Raw genomic sequence first — 24830 nt, forward strand, 5'->3', positions numbered from 1 at the left:
CAGAAATGATTTGTTATTCAACAATTAAAAGGCTTCCAAATTCTTTTACAATTTTAAAAGGTCTTGACATAATTAATTGCTTTTATCAATTAGTAATAGATTAATACAACTGATTTGATTAAGAAACTAAAATGCATTTTTGTAGATTTAATTTTGTAATTACATTTTTTTAATAGGATATTTTTAATTTTGTTAATTTTACACTATTGCAATTTTGATTACAATATTCAATTAATAGTAAATAGTATTTCCCAAAATATTGCAACACTAACATATTACCTGACCACCTAACACAAGTAAGAACAAATTACGCATAAAATACTATAAAATATATATATGTCTAATTGTATAGTTATGGTTGTGTTAATTGTACATATAAACACACATGTATTGAATAAATAAAACTGCACAGCTTGTTCCACAATTATATCTTAAGTTGCTTCAGGTTGTGTCTATCCATTACATCTCTGCATAGTATTGCCTCCTATAAACCTAAATTTCTTTTCTATACACATTAAATAATGCTTCAGCATGCAAACTACTTTAACCTTTTATAATAGTAAATAAAATAATTTAATATTTAATAATTAAAGTTAAGTTGGTAAAAGAAGCAGACACACACATAGTAAGTTGTTTCATAAATTTATTAATAAGAAATGAATTAAAGCAAAAAGGTTTGCAAATTGTTCTCAAAACTGGTTCTAAAAAGCATCAAGTTTTCAATGTTTTGAATAAAGTAAATTCAAAACTGGAATCTTGCAGCTAATTTGGTTAAAAATGAAAGACTCAGTTGGTTGCAATTTGATTTTAAAAATAACACTACCATTAATTGCCATAGTGGACCCAATGGTGAAAATAGGCAACAAATTTATCTCTTAACTTTCTGAATTTAATAAATAAAAAGTAAAATAAATTTTTGACAAAACAAAAAAATAGAGTCAATTGCATCATTTTTAGTGATTTTATAAGATTTTCAAGTTGTAGGAATCAATCTGTAGTCAACAACGTTGGTCAAGGTCTTTTTTTCATAAACAAACTTGTACCAACATCAGAAAACCTCTCAAAAAATAGAAAAAAATCCTAAAAAACACATTCCTTACTTATTTTGTTAAGTTTGTTAATGTTGAAAATTTACTTATCAACTCATAAAATTGATAAAAAATTGAGTATAATTTTCATTCTTTCTTGTAAAAAAAAAAAAAAAACAACATGCCAAAATTGTACATTTTTTTTTACCAAAGTCGCGTGATTTTAGTTTTCGTATAAATTGCAAAAAAAAAAAAAAAAAAAGCTCACATATTAAAGTATATACTTCTTGAAATCTTTGGTTTATGGGTTATCTGATGCAATAAACAGATTTATGTGAGATTAAGCCGGTTGCAGAATAATCTTTCTTCTTTATCATTTAAATTTTCTTCAATGTTTTTTTATTGCAGTAATTGTTTTATATTTACATTTTGGACAGGCAATTCAGCTGTGCTCGAACTTGCTGCTACAGAAGTAAAGTTGTTTGATGCTACTGCTGCTGTTGTTGTTGAGAGTGAAGATGTTATAACAACAAAGAAAAGAAGAAAGCATCCTTAAATGATGAAAGAAAGAACTGATGGTTTACTTTCTCATATCGATGATTTCGTGCTGGATGTCCAGAATTGTCCATCATCAATTTCTGGCTTACCATATCCATCAGATCAATTTTAAGTCACAGAAAATGATTGCTAAAGTTGGTCATGATATTTTTATTGAGATTGTAGATACATCACCTAAATTAAATTAGAAGTCAGGGCCTTTAGGTGACTCAATTCGTGTCTCCAGAGAAAGAGTCCTTGACAAAATTTATGAGGAAACTGGTCTATATCTGGATAGATGTAATTGTGCTGGTGAAAAAGGTGGGTGAGACATCAACAAATGGCCCTCAAGAAAGACATTTTTTTTCTCTGATGAGGTTATTGATTGCATACAAGAATTAACTCGTGTGGAACACAGGAATAATTTGTTGCTTTTGTATTGGCAGTTGTCAACAATCATCAGTGTTGTATCTTTCTCAAGACAATATAACTTTCAAAAGATGAAAATTCTTTGCCAAAGTACAATTAGGAATATGTGTGATCATTTTAAATGGGTGAAGAAATTACTCTTCATGAAATAATTCAACATTCAGTCAAGTTGATGAATGATGGCTGCAGCTTAAAAACTTGTCAGAGGAATGTTTGGAGTCCAATAATAAAGACATCCATAATTATTTGCAATTCCTTTCAAGAAAACAATCACTAATTGAACAGTTAACTGATGTTATGTGTAGACTGCTTGAATGTTCTGACCCTGGTGTTGTGAAACAGTCCAATCAATTGCATCCTAATAAGTATTGCACTGAATGTGGTGCAACTGATCACACTATTAGATCTCATGCAAGGCTTTACAACCTACCAAAGAAATTTTGTTTCTCTTGTTGAAGATATTTTACTTGATTGATATACTGTAACAACTGCCAGTGGATCATTTTTCACTAAGATATGCCCAAATATTTAATTTGCACTTTTGGGAGCAAAATTAAGATTTAGGTTTTGAAATTTATTAAATATTTTAATTTTCTGTATTCGACTCGTTTTACCTTAAAAAAAAAAAAGCCCTCTATCACTACTTGAGGACTTCTCATTGTCTTTATTTACACAAATCGGCGATCTTGGCCCACAGTGAAATAGCAGATCTATTTATATAATGTTAAAACTCTGAAGACATTGTAGCATGTCAGAAAAATTGAAATTATTTATTGAAGTTACCTCACTTGACCAAATAAGAAACAGTTCATTGTTTGAATGTGAATGATAGTTTGTTATAAAAATGTTGCTTGTTTTTATTTTTGTTTTTATTTTTATCAATGCTCAATTGAGATTTTTGAAAACGTGTAATATCTTTTCATTTGAAGAAACATATTCTATTTTATTTAGAACTTGAAAATTATAAAGACTAAAACCTGAATGATAATATGAAAAACAAAGCACAATAGTTGTTATTCATTACTTCTGGGTGGGCATTCTAGTTTTGCTTTTGATTATGTCTTCATTGGCATCTCAGTGTAAACAGTACATGCAAGAAAAAGGAAAATAAAAGCACTGATTACATCATTAATAATAGTTGTTTCATTTTTTTTTCTAGTTCCAGTAAGTATACATTCTTTTTAAATATCTTATCTAAAACGGAATGAATATGGAACGTCTCATTTTGATGGAATTTGTTTGGATCTTATTACTCACCCTGCAAAACCAGATGTCATTTCATGAAGAAGAGTAAGTACCGCATCCCCAACACATTTGCCCTGTGGAGGAAGAAAAGAAAACAAAAAATAATTATGGTTCTGTTTTATTTTACAGCACATAAACCCTTTTAATGCTGATTCGGTTAAAAGATCTTATGCTTCAAATTCTTAATATTTTAATGCTGATTTGGTTAAAAGATCTTATGCTTCAAATTCTTAATATTTTAATGCTGATTCGGTTAAAAGATCTTATACTTCAAATTCTTAATATTTTAATGCTGATTCGGTTAAAAGATCTTATACTTCAAATTCTTAATATTTTAATGCTGATTCGGTTAAAAGATCTTATACTTCAAATTCTTAATATTTTAATGCTGATTCGGTTAAAAGATCTTATACTTCAAATTCTTAATATTTTAATGCTGATTCGGTTAAAAGATCTTATACTTCAAATTCTTAATATTTTAATGCTGATTCGGTTAAAAGATCTTATACTTACAAATTCTTAATATTTTAATGCTGATTCGGTTAAAAGATCTTATACTTCAAATTCTTAATATTTTAATGCTGATTCGGTTAAAAGATCTTATACTTCAAATTCTTAATATTTTAATGCTGATTTGGTTAAAAGATCTTATGCTTCAAATTCTGAATATTTTAATGCTGATTCGGTTAAAAGATCTTATGTGTCTAATTCTTAATATTTTAATGCTGATTCGGTTAAAAGATCTTATGCTTCAAATTCTTAATATTTTAATGCTGATTCGGTTAAAAGATCTTATGCTTCAAATTCTGAATATTTTAATGCTGATTTGGTTAAAAGATCTTATGTGTCTAATTCTTAATATTTTAATGCTGATTCGGTTAAAAGATCTTATGCTTCAAATTCTTAATATTTTAATGCTGATTCGGTTAAAAGATCTTATACTTCAAATTCTTAATATTTTAATGCTGATTTGGTTAAAAGATCTTATGCTTCAAATTCTGAATATTTTAATGCTGATTCGGTTAAAAGATCTTATGTGTCTAATTCTTAATATTTTAATGCTGATTCGGTTAAAAGATCTTATGCTTACAAATTCTTAATATTTTAATGCTGATTCGGTTAAAAGATATTATGCTTCAAATTCTTAATATTTTAATGCTGATTTGGTTAAAAGATCTTATGCTTCAAATTCTTAATATTTTAATGCTGATTTGGTTAAAAGATCTTATGCTTCAAATTCTGAATATTTTAATGCTGATTCGGTTAAAAGATCTCATACTTCAAATTCTTAATATTTTAATGCTGATTCGGTTAAAAGATCTTATGCTTCAAATTCTTAATATTTTAATGCTGATTTGGTTAAAAGATCTTATGCTTAAAATTCTTAATATTTTAATGCTGATTCGGTTAAAAGATCTTATACTTCAAATTCTTAATATTTTAATGCTGATTCGGTTAAAAGATCTTATACTTCAAATTCTTAATATTTTAATGCTGATTCGGTTAAAAGATCTTATACTTCAAATTCTTAATATTTTAATGCTGATTCGGTTAAAAGATCTTATACTTCAAATTCTTAATATTTTAATGCTGATTCGGTTAAAAGATCTTATACTTACAAATTCTTAATATTTTAATGCTGATTCGGTTAAAAGATCTTATACTTCAAATTCTTAATATTTTAATGCTGATTCGGTTAAAAGATCTTATACTTCAAATTCTTAATATTTTAATGCTGATTCGGTTAAAAGATCTTATACTTCAAATTCTTAATATTTTAATGCTGATTTGGTTAAAAGATCTTATGCTTCAAATTCTGAATATTTTAATGCTGATTCGGTTAAAAGATCTTATGTGTCTAATTCTTAATATTTTAATGCTGATTCAGTTAAAAGATCTTATGCTTCAAATTCTTAATATTTTAATGCTGATTCGGTTAAAAGATCTTATGCTTCAAATTCTTAATATTTTAATGCTGATTTGGTTAAAAGATCTTATGCTTCAAATTCTTAATATTTTAATGCTGATTTGGTTAAAAGATCTTATGCTTACAAATTCTGAATATTTTAATGCTGATTCGGTTAAAAGATCTCATACTTCAAATTCTTAATATTTTAATGCTGATTCGGTTAAAAGATCTTATGCTTCAAATTCTTAATATTTTAATGCTGATTCGGTTAAAAGATCTTATGCTTCAAATTCTTAATATTTTAATGCTGATTTGGTTAAAAGATCTTATGCTTCAAATTCTTAATATTTTAATGCTGATTCGGTTAAAAGATCTTATACTTCAAATTCTTAATATTTTAATGCTGATTCGGTTAAAAGATCTTATACTTCAAATTCTTAATATTTTAATGCTGATTCGGTTAAAAGATCTTATACTTCAAATTCTTAATATTTTAATGCTGATTCGGTTAAAAGATCTTATACTTCAAATTCTTAATATTTTAATGCTGATTCGGTTAAAAGATCTTATACTTACAAATTCTTAATATTTTAATGCTGATTCGGTTAAAAGATCTTATACTTCAAATTCTTAATATTTTAATGCTGATTCGGTTAAAAGATCTTATACTTCAAATTCTTAATATTTTAATGCTGATTCGGTTAAAAGATCTTATACTTCAAATTCTTAATATTTTAATGCTGATTTGGTAAAAAGATCTTATGCTTCAAATTCTGAATATTTTAATGCTGATTCGGTTAAAAGATCTTATGTGTCTAATTCTTAATATTTTAATGCTGATTCGGTTAAAAGATCTTATGCTTCAAATTCTTAATATTTTAATGCTGATTCGGTTAAAAGATCTTATACTTCAAATTCTTAATATTTTAATGCTGATTCGGTTAAAAGATCTTATACTTCAAATTCTTTATATTTTAATGCTGATTCGGTTAAAAGATCTCATACTTCAAATTCTTAATATTTTAATGCTGATTCGGTTAAAAGATCTTATGCTTCAAATTCTTAATATTTTAATGCTGATTCGGTTAAAAGATCTTATGCTTCAAATTCTTAATATTTTAATGCTGATTTGGTTAAAAGATCTTATGCTTCAAATTCTTAATATTTTAATGCTGATTCGGTTAAAAGATCTTATGCTTCAAATTCTTAATATTTTAATGCTGATTCGGTTAAAAGATCTTATACTTCAAATTCTTAATATTTTAATGCTGATTTGGTTAAAAGATCTTATGCTTCAAATTCTTAATATTTTATTGCTGATTCGGTTAAAAGATCTTATGTGTCTAATTCTTAATATTTTAATGCTGATTCGATAAAAGATCTTATGCTTCAAATTCTTAATATTTTAATGCTGATTCGGTTAAAAGATCTTATGCGTCAAATTCTTAATATTTTAATGCTGATTCGGTTAAAAGATCTTATGCGTCAAATTCTTAATATTTTAATGCTGATTCGGTTAAAAGATCTTATGCTTCAAATTCTTAATATTTTAATGCTGATTCGGTTAAAAGATCTTATGCTTAAAATTCTTAATATTTAAATGCTGATTCGGTTAAAAGATCTTATGCGTCAAATTCTAAATATTTTAATGCTGATTCGGTTAAAAGATCTTATACTTCAAATTCTTAATATTTTAATGCTGATTCGGTTAAAAGATCTTATGCTTCAAATTCTTAATATTTTAATGCTGATTCGGTTAAAAGATCTTATGCTTCAAATTCTTAATATTTTAATGCTGATTTGGTTAAAAGATCTTATGCTTCAAATTCTTAATATTTTAATGCTGATTTGGTTAAAAGATCTTATGCTTCAAATTCTGAATATTTTAATGCTGATTCGGTTAAAAGATCTCATACTTCAAATTCTTAATATTTTAATGCTGATTCGGTTAAAAGATCTTATGCTTCAAATTCTTAATATTTTAATGCTGATTCGGTTAAAAGATCTTATGCTTCAAATTCTTAATATTTTAATGCTGATTTGGTTAAAAGATCTTATGCTTCAAATTCTTAATATTTTAATGCTGATTCGGTTAAAAGATCTTATACTTCAAATTCTTAATATTTTAATGCTGATTCGGTTAAAAGATCTTATACTTCAAATTCTTAATATTTTAATGCTGATTCGGTTAAAAGATCTTATACTTCAAATTCTTAATATTTTAATGCTGATTCGGTTAAAAGATCTTATACTTCAAATTCTTAATATTTTAATGCTGATTCGGTTAAAAGATCTTATACTTACAAATTCTTAATATTTTAATGCTGATTCGGTTAAAAGATCTTATACTTCAAATTCTTAATATTTTAATGCTGATTCGGTTAAAAGATCTTATACTTCAAATTCTGAATATTTTAATGCTGATTCGGTTAAAAGATCTTATACTTCAAATTCTTAATATTTTAATGCTGATTTGGTAAAAAGATCTTATGCTTCAAATTCTGAATATTTTAATGCTGATTCGGTTAAAAGATCTTATGTGTCTAATTCTTAATATTTTAATGCTGATTCGGTTAAAAGATCTTATGCTTCAAATTCTTAATATTTTAATGCTGATTCGGTTAAAAGATCTTATACTTCAAATTCTTAATATTTTAATGCTGATTCGGTTAAAAGATCTTATACTTCAAATTCTTTATATTTTAATGCTGATTCGGTTAAAAGATCTTATGCTTCAAATTCTTAATATTTTAATGCTGATTCGGTTAAAAGATCTTATGCTTCAAATTCTTAATATTTTAATGCTGATTTGGTTAAAAGATCTTATGCTTCAAATTCTTAATATTTTAATGCTGATTCGGTTAAAAGATCTTATGCTTCAAATTCTTAATATTTTAATGCTGATTCGGTTAAAAGATCTTATACTTCAAATTCTTAATATTTTAATGCTGATTTGGTTAAAAGATCTTATGCTTCAAATTCTTAATATTTTATTGCTGATTCGGTTAAAAGATCTTATGTGTCTAATTCTTAATATTTTAATGCTGATTCGATAAAAGATCTTATGCTTCAAATTCTTAATATTTTAATGCTGATTCGGTTAAAAGATCTTATGCGTCAAATTCTTAATATTTTAATGCTGATTCGGTTAAAAGATCTTATGCGTCAAATTCTTAATATTTTAATGCTGATTCGGTTAAAAGATCTTATGCTTCAAATTCTTAATATTTTAATGCTGATTCGGTTAAAAGATCTTATGCTTAAAATTCTTAATATTTAAATGCTGATTCGGTTAAAAGATCTTATGCGTCAAATTCTAAATATTTTAATGCTGATTCGGTTAAAAGATCTTATACTTCAAATTCTTAATATTTTAATGCTGATTCGGTTAAAAGATCTTATGCTTCAAATTCTTAATATTTTAATGCTGATTCGGTTAAAAGATCTTATACTTCAAATTCTTAATATTTTAATGCTGATTCGGTTAAAAGATCTTATGCTTCAAATTCTTAATATTTTAATGCTGATTCGGTTAAAAGATCTTATGCGTCAAATTCTTAATATTTTAATGCTGATTCGGTTAAAAGATCTTATGCTTCAAATTCTTAATATTTTAATGCTGATTCGGTTAAAAGATCTTATGCTTCAAATTCTTAATATTTTAATGCTGATTCGGTTAAAAGATCTTATGTGTCAAATTCTTAATATTTTAATGCTGATTCGGTTAAAAGATCTTATGCTTCAAATTCTGAATATTTTAATGCTGATTCGGTTAAAAGATCTTATGCTTCAAATTCTTAATATTTTAATGCTTATTCGGTTAAAAGATCTTATACTTCAAATTCTTAATATTTTAATGCTGATTCGGTTAAAAGATCTTATGCTTCAAATTCTTAATATTTTAATGCTGATTCGGTTAAAAGATCTTATGCTTCAAATTCTTAATATTTTAATGCTGATTCGGTTAAAAGAACTTATGCTTCAAATTCTTAATATTTTAATGCTGATTCGGTTAAAAGATCTTATACTTCAAATTCTTAATATTTTAATGCTGATTCGGTTAAAAGATCTTATGCTTCAAATTCTTGATATTTTAATGCTGATTCGGTTAAAAGATCTTATGCTTCAAATTCTTAATATTTTAATGCTGATTTGGTTAAAAGATCTTATGTGTCAAATTCTTAATATTTTAATGCTGATTCGGTTAAAAGATCTTATGCTTCAAATTCTTAATATTTTAATGCTGATTCGGTTAAAAGATCTTATACTTCAAATTCTTAATATTTTAATGCTGATTCGGTTAAAAGATCTTATGCTTCAAATTCTTAATATTTTAATGCTGATTCGGTTAAAAGATCTTATGCTTCAAATTCTTAATATTTTAATGCTGATTCGGTTAAAAGATCTTATATTTCAAATTCTTAATATTTTAATGCTGATTCGGTTAAAAGATCTTATGCTTCAAATTCTGAATATTTTAATGCTGATTCGGTTAAAAGATCTCATACTTCAAATTCTTAATATTTTAATGCTGATTCGGTTAAAAGATCTTATGCTTCAAATTCTTTATATTTTAATGCTGATTCGGTTAAAAGATCTTATGCTTCAAATTCTTAATATTTTAATGCTGATTCGGTTAAAAGATCTTATGCTTCAAATTCTGAATATTTTAATGCTGATTCGGTTAAAAGATCTTATACTTCAAATTCTTAATATTTTAATGCTGATTCGGTTAAAAGATCTTATGCTTCAAATTCTTAATATTTTAATGCTGATTCGGTTAAAAGATCTTATGCTTCAAATTCTTAATATTTTAATGCTGATTCGGTTAAAAGATCTTACGCTTCAAATTCTTAATATTTTAATGCTGATTTGGTTAAAAGATCTTATACTTCAAATTCTTAATATTTTAATGCTGATTCGGTTAAAAGATCTTATACTTCAAATTCTGAATATTTTAATGCTGATTCGGTTAAAAGATCTTATGTGTCAAATTCTTAATATTTTAATGCTGATACGGTTAAAAGATCTTATGCGTCAAATTCTTAATATTTTAATGCTGATTCGGTTAAAAGATCTTATGCTTCAAATTCTTAATATTTTAATGCTGATTCGGTTAAAAGATCTTATGCTTCAAATTCTTAGTATTTTACACATATTTATTGATGATGGAAATATATTTTGTATACGATAGGTCTGTAAGTTAATTTGTTTTTATGTACACATACTTTTATAAACAAATAATCCATAAATGATGATTTTATTTCACATACGAATGAAATGTTGACAAATTCTAACATTTTGGCTCAGAGTGGATCTGTAAGTAATGTCAACAGATGAGTCACTCAACATTAGATGCAGTTTAGTTTTGTATCACATCCAGATTGATTCGAGCGAGAGAAAGAGAGTTTGAGTAATTGATGGGGTTGGAAATCAGATAGGCACAAAAATAAAACACAGAAGGGCTTGGAAAGATAGATTTTATGTTGATGCTTTCAGCGAACATCTTGCCCAAGGTAGCAAAGGTAAGCATAGAAATAAATTGCTGCTGAAGAACTGGCAGTAAGTATTGAAAAGACATGAACTGGTCTTCCCTTATTTTAGACAATTAAGCTTATCACAATACCAAAGTTGATGACTTGATAGCTTGTTGATAGACATGAAAATCTGACAAGATTATTTTTTTACAAGTTTTAAATAAAAATCAACAAAACCAACAACTGATTAAAAGTAATTACGAGATACAATCTCATTTATTTGCATGGATTTCTTGCCTATACATAACTTTGATAATTACACATATATGTTTAATTTATTTTTACTAATCAATATTTATTAAAATATAAGAACACTATAATGAATTTTTTAAAATTCTTTCAAAAAATGTAAATATGGCTAGCTTCTGGTTATGTAAAATTAAACACGTTTTTATTCATTTTGGCTTTATTGTTAAACATAGTATCCATTAGCAGACATGCTTACAGTTATATCTCATAGAATTAGCGAATCTCTCAACTGAGGCTTCCTCTCTAGGGCAATTGCTCGACATATCAAAGGCCTTTGATAAGGTATGGCATAAAGGTCTACTTCACAAGATCTCCAGCTACGGTATAGCTGGAAATGTCTTCTCCATTATTAAATCATTTCTCTCTTATAGGTTCATAAGAGTAGTGGTTGATGGGCAGAAATCAGAAGCTCTCAGTATTAATGTTGGAGTCCTTTAGGGGTCCATCCTGGGCCCAATTTTCTTCCTGATCTACATTAATGATCTTCCAAATCACATCCTTACATCATTCATAGACATTTATGTTGGCGACACTACAATCTATGGTAGCACATCAAAGACCGTAAATGACCAAGTTCTCTCCGATTCTCTCTCCTCTGACCTTGAGCATGTGATACAATGGGAAAGAGGTGGCTACTTTTAATTCCTTTTACTTCTAATGCATCTAAAACCAAGCTTCTATCTCTACATTATCAATACTCTGATCCCCATCTGGCATCAGTTGAAATGAATGGAGAGACATTGTGAGCCTGTCTCTGCTTTATCGTTATTTTCATGGCAAGTGCTCATCTGAGCTTCAATCTATGATTCCCCCTTAGTAAACTTCAACGAAAAACACTCGTCTAGCCAAAACCACTATCAATAATTTCCCACACTCTTTATCTGTGCCTAAACCTAAACGTAGATTCCATGAACAAAGTTCCTTTCTTAGAACTGCACACCTGTGGAACTCCCTTCTGTTTGCCTGCTTTCCAGCTGATTACAATTTGATTGTCTTCAAGTCCAACATAAACAAATTCTTAATGAACCGTCCCCCTAAGTAATCCAATTTACAAAATTCCCACTACTTATGTTTACTACGCTATAATCACATTGACTAATGTATAACCATTAACCCTTATCCTCGAGTGGCCTCCAGGCCTTGACAAGTGGTGTAAATAAAAAATAAAAAATTTTTTTAGTTAAATTTTCTAACTTATAATTGATCAAATATTTATTTAAACCAAAAATAAAATGTAGGAAAACTAAAATAAATTTGTAAAACTGTTTTTATTTATTATAAATATGATTACATTTTTAATTATTTTTCTCCGCCCTCTACTGGGTAATGTTTTCACCAAGCACCAGGTCAATACAACTTGTCTGAAATTAATTTTTATAAACACTCTTTATAAATTCTATTCCGAAATCTATTTTTGCAAAATTTTAAATATAAAAAAAATTTAACTTACTTTATTAATAGAATTAACAATTGAAACTAAAATTTCAAGAGTCTTCATTGTTGGCTGGAGATAAAACCACAATTTCTGAAGAGAAAGTCTGCCCTAAAAAAAGAAAATTCAAGGAAATGTACAAATGGAAAGTCATGAGGTATTAACCCTAATTTATATTCACATTTATAACCAATGAAACTCATCAACATTACCTGAACACATGCTTCGTTTTGTTTTTTCAAATTAAATATCTTAATAAAATTATGAAACTATTTCTCATGTGCTTTTCTTATTTCTACATGACGTATATACTTTTCGAATTCATTAAATCGCTTAGTTATTGAAATTTAAAAAATGGTATAACAAAATAAAACAGTTTTTAAAATATTATTTTTAATTTTAACAAAATTAAATCCACCACAGTGCATTTTGATTTCTATGTAAACGAGTCGGTAATTTTAATCTTTTGTTTATAATTGAAAAAGATAATAACTTTGTGACTCTTTGAAGTCTGAAAGTAAATTGAAAGAATTTAAATTATCAAATAGAAAATCATTTCTGGATTAAATATTTTTAGCAAATTCTCATGTATTAAAAAGTTAAGTTTTGGAAGCAATTTACATATAATAATTTTATCAATAAAATATTACAATAACATTAATTTAGCAAAATTAGTTATAGTTTTATAAAAAAAACTTTGGTTCAATTAATAAATTAATAACAAAGTGAAACCATAACAATTAAATTTAACTTTTCAAAATCTTATTTAAAATAATAATTTGTCAAAAAAAGCATAGCTTTTAAAAGAAGTGAAATAAAACTAAAAGTATGAAGACTCCCAGGAAACACAGACAAGATACAACTTGTTAAAAATAAAATTTAATCATAAAACTTTTCAAGGGAAACAAATATTTTCAGCAAGTTAATTGAATAACTTAAACATAAACACACATTCTTTTGGTTTACACCGGACTGACAAATACTTTCTAAAACTCTCAAGTATAAAGAGAATGTGATTATAATCAAGATTGCCTGCTCTTTTTGACTTCCGGTTTTTGCTATCCTTAGATATGGTCAAGCAGATGAGACAGCCATTGTTAACATAGGAAGAGGGATTTCACATTATCTGAGAGGAAGATAATCATTAATCAAAAGGCACTATATCCTGTCATCATCATTCAGTTTGTATAGCAGAAACTGGAAATCAAAGAAGCAAGCAATCTTGACTATGACTGAAAATGTAACTTGCAGATTTCTATTTGATTTTTCAAACTCTTTGGAAAGTTGTTAGGTAAAGAAAATAGCTTTTCTTAGAATTTCTTTATATTATTTTTACTCTTTTCATCTTCAGCAATGTGAGTGACCAATGACAAAAAAAAGAAAAAAGAAAAGAAAAAACAGAAATGAAGATGACTTTCTCACAACCTAATAGGGGTAGGAAGCATCCCCACCCTTAGCAATTTCCCAACCCAGAAAGCCATGTATTTATGTGGGAGAGAGGGGAGGAGGAGGTCATTCTTTGAGGAATTAAAGTCTTCCTTTGATTCTTATTGCAGATTGTTTTGAAGTATGAGATAAACGAAACAAATCAAGCTGAGACTGAAAGAAGAAGAGAAAAATAGAGGAAGACAGAAAGAAAGATAAAAATTGGGACAGCAATTCAGCAGTAATCAGATGTTGCTTTAAAAAATTAAGAAAAAGTAAAATTGCTTTTTCTGATTTACAAAAAAACAAAAGTCCCACATCCTTTTATCTTAGTTGTCATATTCAAACATTTTGACCGATATAACCTCTGACCATCTGCAAGTGAATCTCATCAAACTTATGAACTTGGAGGGAACTTAATCCACATGGATCCACAACCTAATAGCAAACAAGCAGTTCGAAGTGACTTTCAGAGGTTTGATCTTGCAAGTTCAATGACTAAGAATTACATAATACTAATAGCCAGTTATGGCTAATGAGACGAGAACAATCAATGGATTAAAGGGTTCAATTTGAAATTTCATACAGATTCCCATTTTCAAAAGTATATATTTTTTGGCCCTCTTCAAATCAATCAGCTCAAATATTAAAATGTAAGAACCAAGATGAGAATAGTGATGCAAATTATCCTCATCCAAAAAATTCTGAAATTTAAAAACATATATTTAACACTCTTTTGATGCATCTGCATATGTCAGCAATTTTAACATGGTTGAAATACTAAAAATGCTATCCACATTAATACTTTATTTGCGGTCTCAAACAAAAATAGCATAATCTTGTATATAAAAAAGAGTAGGGGTAAAGTCAGAAATAACATATGATACACTTAATAAACTTTACATCATTGGGTCTAGTATAACTTCAATTCAGTTATGGTAAAATTAAAAATACTGTAATGTGACCAGAAACCAAATTGGTGTAATTAAAAAAAATACTTTTTTCTTTTCATTCATATAGTAGTTATAAAAAAAAAAAAAAAAAACTGAAACTAGATCAGTTTGCTTTCTTTTTGCTTTTCTTTCTATTACTAGTTATGAGAGAGGTAGAGAAAATTAAGGAAGTTGAAGGAAAAGAGAGAAATTTAAAAAAAAAAAAAGAAGTTACACATGCACACACTTTTTGTTTTTTAACTTTTCTTTTTATTATTTATGCCCCTTTCCCCTCCCCCAAGCAATGCCAGGTAGCCCAGCCATTTTGTTTTTATGTAAAGAACAAAAAAATGTTTCTTTTCAGATGTTGCATGTTGAGAGTGTGAATACACACACACACGGTCGGCAGAGTAAAGTAACTGACCAATGAGTGAAGATCTGTCCAAACTGACATTGCCAGAGGTGAATAGGTCAAGTAGTTGACCTCATAGCTGCTGGGGTTAAACATCTGCAAGAGAACAGGTCAATATAAACAAGTGAGACTACAGAGAGAAGACGGTCAAAGAGCAACGGTGAACCATGAGTCACGTTACTGCACCGTATTGTTGAAATCCACCCACCTCCTGCTCCCACCTCCTGCTTACCAACTGAAGCGTGTAACAGAGAGCAAGAAATAAATGAGGGTTTTAGATTTTTTGTTGCGAGTTGATTTGTTGGCTGACAAAAACTTATTTGTTCAACCCGCCTACATCACACAAATAAACAAGAGTCAAAGTGAAAGACGCTTACCTGCCGGTATTCATATTCAAGCTGTGCCACCAGAAGAGTGTAATCCTAAAAGACAGAAACAAATTCTTTAAAAACAAAAAACAAATGGTAACAGAAACCAGTAGAAGAAATTCATTGAACCAAAATGTACAAATTAATCTTTTTTAAGAAATTCCATGATGGAAAACAAAGAAATAAAATTGTTTTGTTGGCAGACATTTTATCTTTGTTGGCATCTTTTTCCGACCAAAAAACTGAATTTTTTACTGAAATTTTCAACATTAAAAATGTTTGATTCGAGAACAGCAAAAGAATTTTCATTTCTCCCTCAAATTAAAATCAGTTTGTACCAAATTAGCTTTAGTGTATTCATTCAAAAAAGACATGTTAAAGGCATTTTGAAGCAAATCATCGCTTGTTTAGAATTTAGCAACATCATGTGACATACTACTAAATGAGATGTTACAAAACGACATTTTTAAATGTTTAGTCTGCAAGTGGTGTCTTATATTTTTATTAAATATATAATGGCAAAGAAATTATTCAGAAACATGATACTAAAAGAAAAACTCTCAAACTACAATTTTAATTTTTATAAGCATAAATATTAGAAAAAAAAAGGTGCTTCTCCAGAATTCCCCCTATATTAAAAATATTTAAAAATTATTTTATCCATAAGATAGTCCTATTCATAAACTTATTTTTATATTTGAGTTGGCCGAAACGTGGTGCAAAAACAATTATGAAGATGAGTATAAGTCTGCTAAAGAATGAATACACAAATTATGACACTTATTTGAAAGGATTAAAAGATAAATAAAATAAAAATATATATTAATAGTTTGAATCCAAATAAAAATAAACTTTGTCTTCATCTTCTATACTTCGACAATACAAGTGAATATTCATGAACTTTTTAAGTCATTCTTTGTAAATGTGAAAGAAAAAGTACCCGCTCCCTCATTACCTTGATGAGTGACCACATCGCTGCCGCCAAAGCATGATTAACAAGGCCATATTCATACGCTGATTTTTCTGAAATTCAACAAAAACAAAAAAGAATTTAGATCAAAAAGATGTCAAATTTTTTTTAGAATGCATTAAATATTCTGAATAAAACTGAAATAATAAATAATAATAAATCACAGTAATTATAGTTAAGATTGTTTGCATTTTTGACTTACAGTTTCTACTCCACAGATTGGATAATGGTGACAAGGGAGACATGGTTCCTTCTAGTTAATAATTATCTTCCTCTAAAATAATGTGAAAGCTCTCTCTTTTCTCTATGTTCAGAATGGCTTTCTTGTCTGCTTGACAATGTCTAATTATCCAGCCAACTGAAGAGCAGAAACCAGAAATCAAAAAAGAGCAGACTACCTTGACTATAATAATTTAAATCAATAAAAATCTTATTTTCTTCCACTCCCACCATTATAAAACAGATTCATGCAATAAAAAGCATGAAAAAATTTCAAAGATTAAAAACTTTTGATTGAAATTTGTTTTTAAATTATTCCTATATATAACATATGTTTAACAGGATAAAACATATTAGTAAGCAACCTTACAGAACTTTACTTTTTTTTCATGAATGACCATCTTTTTTTTTTAAAAGGAAATGTTTCAGATGAGGTTTATTAATGTGGCAAGATTATACACAGGATTGTGTAGAAAGGAAATTTCCATTCTGAAAATAAATTACATAGGAAGGAAAATTTTGCTTCAAATTAAATTAGGAAATCAAGTTAAAAGAAAATGACATAAGAAACCAGGAAGTCAAAATAGGAATATGGAAGCTGGTCAGATTCTTGAGTTTGTGACTGCTTATCTCGATAAACATGTTTTAGAGATTTCCTCCTCTCATGTAATATTAATGTATACTATAAGGAATGCACTAATTTCAGCTGTAAAAAATTTCAGATGAAACTGAGCAGATAAATGCGTCATTATATCTGTTGCTGCTGCTACAATCTACACACAGCTGAAAGTGAAGAGGTGTAATTCAAACAATTCTATACTCATGAGAAAGCGAGAAACAATCTCAACACACAGTTATGATAAGAGAGACTGTATGCAATTCTATGCCAATGCTACTATTATAGGATGAGAGAAGAGACAAGATGCAACTCTGTTCATCTCTACACATTCACTAATTGCCACCATCACAATTATTAGAACAATGTCTGACATGTCAACAATACACACAATTTTTACATGCATCCCAGCCATTTGTTGCTGTCCAAAGAAGATAAAGATGATCGTGATGCTTACTTAATTCTTAACATCCTTTTAGGTTTCTGAAGTTAAGGTAACTTAGAAGTTACTTTAACTCAAGAAACATAGAAAGGTAACTTATGATGCATATTTAGATGCAGATGTATAAGAATTAGGTAAGAATTGGAATTTTCCATATAAAGTTAAAATTAAATAGAGTGGAATTTTCCATAAGAAACAGAGTTAGACTTATGTCTAAGCAACTCTGTCACCGATTAGAATTTGCTCTTTTTAGCAAATTACAAGAGAAAGCAGTCAATTTTGACTTAGCTTCTCGTTCCTCCTATAGATGGGTTGAAGTATTCTATGCATAAACATGTATAAAGAAAAATAAACCTCCAAAAAGATTGTTAAACCGCAAATGATTTTGTGCTCCTCTTTGTTTACCATTTTGGCCAAGATCAAAGTGTAGTATCTGTTCTTCAGATACTGCACTTCCATTTCTTGTTCTCTTTCAGTGGAGGAGCAGTCCTTCACAACTGAGACAATTTTTTTATTTTTGTACCTTTTCTCCACATTAAAAAAAACGACCCTGGTGTCTAAAATCTGTCCTGTGGGGAGACATTGTAAATAGGTACTAGTTCTCTTTGAAATTTTCCAAGACTTACTTTTCATTTCCCTAAAGCGAGTTTTACTTTGCTTTTTTAAAAGAAGCAAGATTTCACTGAAAATTATTATGCAACATAGAAACAAAACTTCTATAAAATCACATCTTCCTTTCAGAAACGAAAAAATGAAAAAAAAATTAGTCAAAACTTGATTTACCTTCAATAAATCTGACAATTGCAGAGTAACTGGAACAAACAGGTAATACTCGAAGAACAAGTTCAGTTAGAGAAGGATCTAAAAGATTATAAAAAAAGAAAGAAATTTACAGATTTTTTTTTTAAATACTTATACTCATAACAATTTGGTTTACATTTATTAACCATTTTATCCATTTATAAATCCAGCATATTTTTCAATTAAACATTCTTAAAGTTGATACGTTGCATTTTAATGGAAAAACCATTAATTCTTAGATATTTATTAACTGTAAAAAAAAAAAATTAAAAAATTAAAAAGAAAAATGCTAACGCTGATGTTTAGACATGAAAATATTGAAGAAAAGAAAAGATGATCGAACGTACATTAAAAGACATCAGTGATGAGTGCAAGACTCTTGTTTGATATAATTAATAGTGTGGCCTTTTAAGCAGATTGTTTTGTTTTTGTCCACAAAAATTAGGTAATGCCAGGTAAACTTGCTAGTGTGTGTATAAATAATGCGAAAGCTCTCTTTTTCTCATGTCCAGAACGTTTTTTTTGTTCGCTTGACCAGCTCAGAGCACAACTAAACCATGATACTTGACTTTTGGATTTTAACTTTAATTCAAACTATTATATAAATATAATTTTATGAAATCAACAGTAGGTTCTCTACAGTGCAATGTAGACTACAATGTGGTGTGACTAAGTCACTATGAATGTTCCTCATTAAATTAGGGCAATGTCATGTCTTCCTATATATATATATATATATATATATTGTTACACACGCGATAAAAGATGTGGTAATACAATGCAATGAAATAACGAGATAACAGACACTTTCCCAAATGATACAAAAATAGATTTATTTAAGATAAAAAAAGGAAGAAAAAGAAATCTATTCAAAGTTATGGAATCTGAGGTATATCTATGTATATTGAAATGAGTGAAAGTCCTTTTAGGAGGAGGGGGGGTAATCAAAGTCTTTGCACTTACAGGTCTCTTGTTTTTCCCTTTTTTTTTTCATTTCTTTTGCTGGTGTGTTTCCCAAATCGTCAACGACACAGTTAATCCAAGATATTTCCTTCAGTAGGGAAAAAGTTTGGATAGCAAATTCACGTGTTCTCTTTTATTTTCATCAACATCACTATCATCATTGTCGTAATCATTATTACTGTCGCCTTCACCGTCAACATTATCATCGTTTACGTGGACTTCACCAACCTTCTTTCCAACACAGGAAATTTTAGTCTCACTGGCTTCCTTAATGAATTTCTCCCCCTCAGATATTCTTTTACTACTGCCGCCATCATAATCAGTATCATCTAGCTTATAACTGTCGTCCTCCTTGTATTTTGATGTATTATCGTGGTCCTTATCACCTTTATCGTCTAATTTCTCCTTACTGTCATTTTTAGCTTTTTCTTTCAAATTATTCCCACTAATATCACCGTCTCGGTAGTTTAGTTTATTTATTCCATCCTCGCTATTGCTTAATTTATTCAAACTACTGTCATTCTTCATTTCGGTAACTACGCCTGGATAAACTTCCATATCCGTTTCACTCATCTTTGCATCTACCTTAGGCTCGGTATTACATTCGTGGGACTCCTGACTTTTAGGTGACGTTAAAATAGTACTCGTTGTCCTTAATTTAACTGGGTTGGGAGAAACTAATTAAAGTCGAAAGTTTGTAGAGCTATTTGCAAACATGACTATTGCACAAATATGTTCGTCTATCATCTTGTTTATTTCTTCGATACTCGTCGCTTGTCTTATTTCAATATTAGTCTTTTCAGTCTGTATGAATTTTTTCTTCCACAGATGGTACTAATTTCAACATTTCAATATTTTCTCTTTATCGCATATGTGACACGGCAAAGAAAAAATAAAACAAGTGGAAAGAAACACAAGGACGAACACAATAAAAATGTGATGAAATAACGAGATAACAGACACTTTCCCAAATGATACAAAAATAGATTTATTTAAGATAAAAAAGGAAGAGTTTAACAAAAGAAAAAGAAATGTATTCAAAGTTATGGAATCTGAAGTATCTATGCGTATTGAAATGAACGAAAGTCCTTTTGAGGGGGAGGGGTGTAACCAAAGTCTTTGCACTTGTTTTTCTTGGTCTCTTGTTTTTTCCTTTTTTTTCCGTTTCTTTTGCTGGCATGTTTCCCAACTCGGTGGAGAAAAAGTTTGGATAGAAAATTCACGTGTTCTTTTTTCTTGCTCGCACGTTATATATCTGTCTCTTTCGTGAGGGATAAGGGGTCATATCATCCGCGTCAGTATATACACATCTCCTTCGCATGATGGGAAAAAGGTCATCGTCTCTTTTGTGAGAAAGTAAATTAATCGCATTCTCTCGCATGACTGGAGAAGGTCATATATCCGTATCCTTTTCGTATGAGGGGAAGAAGTCACCCCCCTCCTCCCACGAGGAGAGAGACCTCTTAACAGATCGGCGACTCAAACCGAAGATAGCGACTTCTGATAGTGTCCAGTTAAAAAAAGGAAAAGGGGAAGCGATACCACTTCCGGTTCCCTCCCTCTTCTTCTCTGCTTCACAATCCGGTCTAAAAATAGAGTTGACGAAATCTTCAGCCGGTAAAATCTCTGCAAGTTTTAAAGGGGGGGTACATTAGTAGACTTTCGCACAATTCAAAACAACTACTGTATTAACCTATCTTGTGGGAATCATGTTTTATTTTACCTCGGCGACAAAATATAAAAACAGAAAACGATATATCTCGTCAGCCTAAAATTATTTAAATTTTGATTTAAATACATAATCCAATTTAAAGATCATGTCACAATATATATATTGCTAGTTATACCTATCCAGAATAGCCTGACATGAAGTCATCTTAGTTTTAAATGTTTATTCATTTGCATATTTTTCAACTTAAGAAGGTAGACAACTTCTATAATATTCTTCTATTTAAAATTACTTCTGCCTCTTGTTGATCTTTTTTTTAATTATTTAAAAATATTTCATATCATAAGTTGTCTTTGTAAGACTAATTTTGTTTTTAATTGTTGCAAAGTATTTTATTATGTTGCTAATAAAAGCACAATAACAAATAAAAATTGGGTAGTCAGAAGCAAAGTTTGGTTTGTCAGCTTGAATGTTATTTAGGTCTAACTTTAAAAATCTCATAACTTCACATGTAATATTACATGCATACACACATTTTGTACCTGTTAAACAGTTATAGTATTCAAACACAGAATCAGTATGTTGGACATGAGAATTAACACAAATAATATATATAATAACGATCAACATTTTTGTCATTAAAATAACATATGCGTTTTGCAGATGTAAAAGATATTATTTATTTTACGTATTGAATTAATGGGAAATAAAATTTTTAAAAATCTCAGTGGAAAATCCTGAGAAACAAATCCAGTAAAAAATAAATGATAGAACAATTTAACTCACCAAGACTTGGGTCAATTGTAAATTCTTTAGTTGCAAATTTATCAGCTAATCGTTTAGCAAGAATATATTTGCCTTCCACACCCTGAAAAATCAAAAAACACATTTACATCATACTCATCAAAATCAGCTTCAGACATGACAATACTTATATTAGTTTGACGAGAAAGCTCTTGCGGAATTCTTCATTTTGATTTCAATGCGGAATTCTTCATTTTGATATATTTTAAATAAGTTTTTGTTATAATACCTTTACTTTATATATCATCTTAAAAAACATTTTTTGCTCTATCTAATCGTTTAAATGAGAATTGTTTTAAAACAATTGTGTCTTCTTTTCAGAATGTTGAATACAGGATGAAAGAAAAGCAAATACGCACAATTTTTTTTAATTTTATTTCAAACTAGACCAAAATCTGCTGAAACAGCTCCCGATATACAAGTGTTTAGCCCATGAACCATTACTGAATGCATAGCACAATGGTAGTTCAAGAAATTTTGTTGCCGTGATGAAAGTCTTGAAAATGATAAGTGTAGAGGTCAACCATCGGATGTTCACAACAATCAACTTAGCTGAAGCCAATCCATGCACAACTGTTCTAGAACTTGTCTCTGAATTATACGTAATGTATACAATGATTTCCAACCACTTGAGAGATTGGAAAGACAAAAACACTTGATAAATGGGTGCCTCATGAATTGAACGACAATCAAAAGAAACAATATTATGAAGTGTTATCTTCCCTTCTTTTACGCAACAAGAATGACCAGTTTCTCAACTAGATTGTGACTTGTGATAAAAAGTGGGTTCTTTATGACAACTAGCGATGCTCAGCTCAGTGATTAGATACTGACGAAGCTCCACGACATTTCCTGAAGCCAGAGTTGTACAAAAAGAAGGTCATGTTGACTGTTTGGTCGTCTGCGACCGGTCTCATCCATTACAGTTTTATGAATACAGGTGAAACCATTACAGCGAAGAAGTACTGTCAACAAATGGATAAAATGCACCAGAAACTTCGATAACAACACTCACCGTTAGTCAACAGAAAAAGCCTAATTCTCCTCACAAAAATGCCAAATCGCACGTTGCTAAACCGACCCTGTAGAAGTTGAACGAACTTGGCTACAAAACTCTGCCTCATTCACCATACTCTCCAGACCTCTCACCTACTAACTACCACTTTTTCAAGCATCTTGACAACTTTCTGTATGAGAACTGCTTCAAAAACCTAAGTGATATCATCGACTTCATCACCACCAGAACGCAAGACTTTTACGTTACTGGCAAAAATACATTTGTTTTGCGTTGGTAAAAGTGTGTTGATTCTGATGATGCTTATTTCGATAAATAATATTTTGCTTGAGCCGAGATATGTTCATCTGAATTTAAAAGTTAAAAATCGCAAGAACTTTCTTGTCAACCTGATACATACGGGCAATCCATGTCAAATCATCCAGAAACGCATACCCTCAAATTTTGTTGTAACTTGCATCACAAATAAAACCTAAGAAAACCTGAAACTTTAAGTATGTACCTCCAAGTGGTTTCCGATTTACAGCATTTTTCATTGCGTGAAACCATTGCCTGGTACAGATTTTAATAATTTTATTTTTTGGGACATTTTTTTTTTCAATTTTCTTATCATTTTGTTCAAGCTGGGGATGGGGCATCCTACCAGATGCCAAACATTCACCCGATAACTCAGATTTCAGTTTGGAACATGTTGTGATCTTGAAAATTCACTCGGGTAATTTTTTTTATCCAAGGAATCCAAAAATGGCATTAGATTTGCTCAGAAATGAAGCCGTCTGTGATTTTATCGGATTTTGGAATTTCTCACATGTAGAACAATATGTAGCAAAAAAGAAAAAATATGATGTGGCTGATATGATGCAGATTCTTTTCGTTGTTTTTTTTTTTTTTTAGACATTCATGCAAACACTATGTCTGGATTAAAAATGGTAAAATGTTCTTATTTGGTTCACTCACAGCGTTTATTCTAAGTCATTTTTTTTTCAAAGGAGCAATTAGTTTGGGTATGTGAGGAGACTATCTAAATTCATATAAAATTCATATTGAAATAAGTTTTAGAAAGTAAAATTTAAACAGTAAAAGGTAAATCAGTTATGACAGTGTCTTTGGATGTAACAATAATGATGATGATGATGGTGGTGGTGGTGGTGGTGGTGATGATGATGATGGAAAGAAAGAGCATTGTTAAGAAAGCTTGTTATAATATTGATTTAATAAACACACAATTATTTGTGAATATAATGAATTGATAAAGAAGAAATCTGTTTTCCTTTCATGGTAATTGGGTTGACATAAACAGCCATTAAAAACACACCAGCTGAAAAAGTTGATGTCTTTGATTATAAAAGATGCCTCTACTCACCTCTAAAATACACAAAAGGTCTTCTAGAATAAGTTGCTGCTGATAAGCAAGAGACAAGGATCCAAGCAAAGGGGATATCTAAAAAAAAAAAATACATTTCATAATAAGAACATTTTTTTTTTTCAATAATAGAAGAAAATCAACAATTTGCATTTGTTGAAGTCAGGAAATTAAATCTGAATTGAACGAATTGGCATTGTAACCTGGACACTTTCAGACTAGATGAGCTCAAAATATGTGAAACAAACATAAAAATTATATTACTCAAATATGTAACTGTTTAACATAGAAATTTTCATGGCGACACTGATGTAAACATATTTCTATTTTGAGACTATTTCAGTCAAGATTTTTTTTTCTATTTTCCTTAATCAATCAACATATTTTATAACGATATGGATCTTTACGCCATCTTGTTGCCAAGTCTATTCATTCTGTCTTGTCACGTGATTTAAGCTATGACAC

The 24830-nt window shown here is 29.1% G+C and overlaps 1 protein-coding gene across 1 annotated transcript in view; it reads right to left on the reverse strand.

Moving 5' to 3' along the window:
• The window catches only part of LOC145292115 (gamma-tubulin complex component 2-like), a 146431-nt gene that overhangs the window by 71662 nt on the left and 49939 nt on the right, over positions 1 to 24830 (reverse strand). Inside the window, exons 9-15 of the mRNA XM_080138219.1 lie at positions 24366 to 24443; positions 21970 to 22051; positions 18534 to 18611; positions 16459 to 16526; positions 15513 to 15557; positions 12385 to 12477; positions 3252 to 3313 (exon numbers count right to left, since the gene is read on the reverse strand). Coding sequence (XP_079994345.1) covers positions 3252 to 3313; positions 12385 to 12477; positions 15513 to 15557; positions 16459 to 16526; positions 18534 to 18611; positions 21970 to 22051; positions 24366 to 24443 — 506 coding nt within the window. The remainder of the gene's footprint in view (positions 1 to 3251; positions 3314 to 12384; positions 12478 to 15512; positions 15558 to 16458; positions 16527 to 18533; positions 18612 to 21969; positions 22052 to 24365; positions 24444 to 24830) is intronic.

The sequence above is a fragment of the Euprymna scolopes genome, chromosome 13 (genome assembly GCF_053919585.1).
Source record: "Euprymna scolopes isolate OS-2025 chromosome 13, ASM5391958v1, whole genome shotgun sequence".
Taxonomy (NCBI): Eukaryota; Metazoa; Mollusca; class Cephalopoda; order Sepiida; family Sepiolidae; genus Euprymna; species Euprymna scolopes.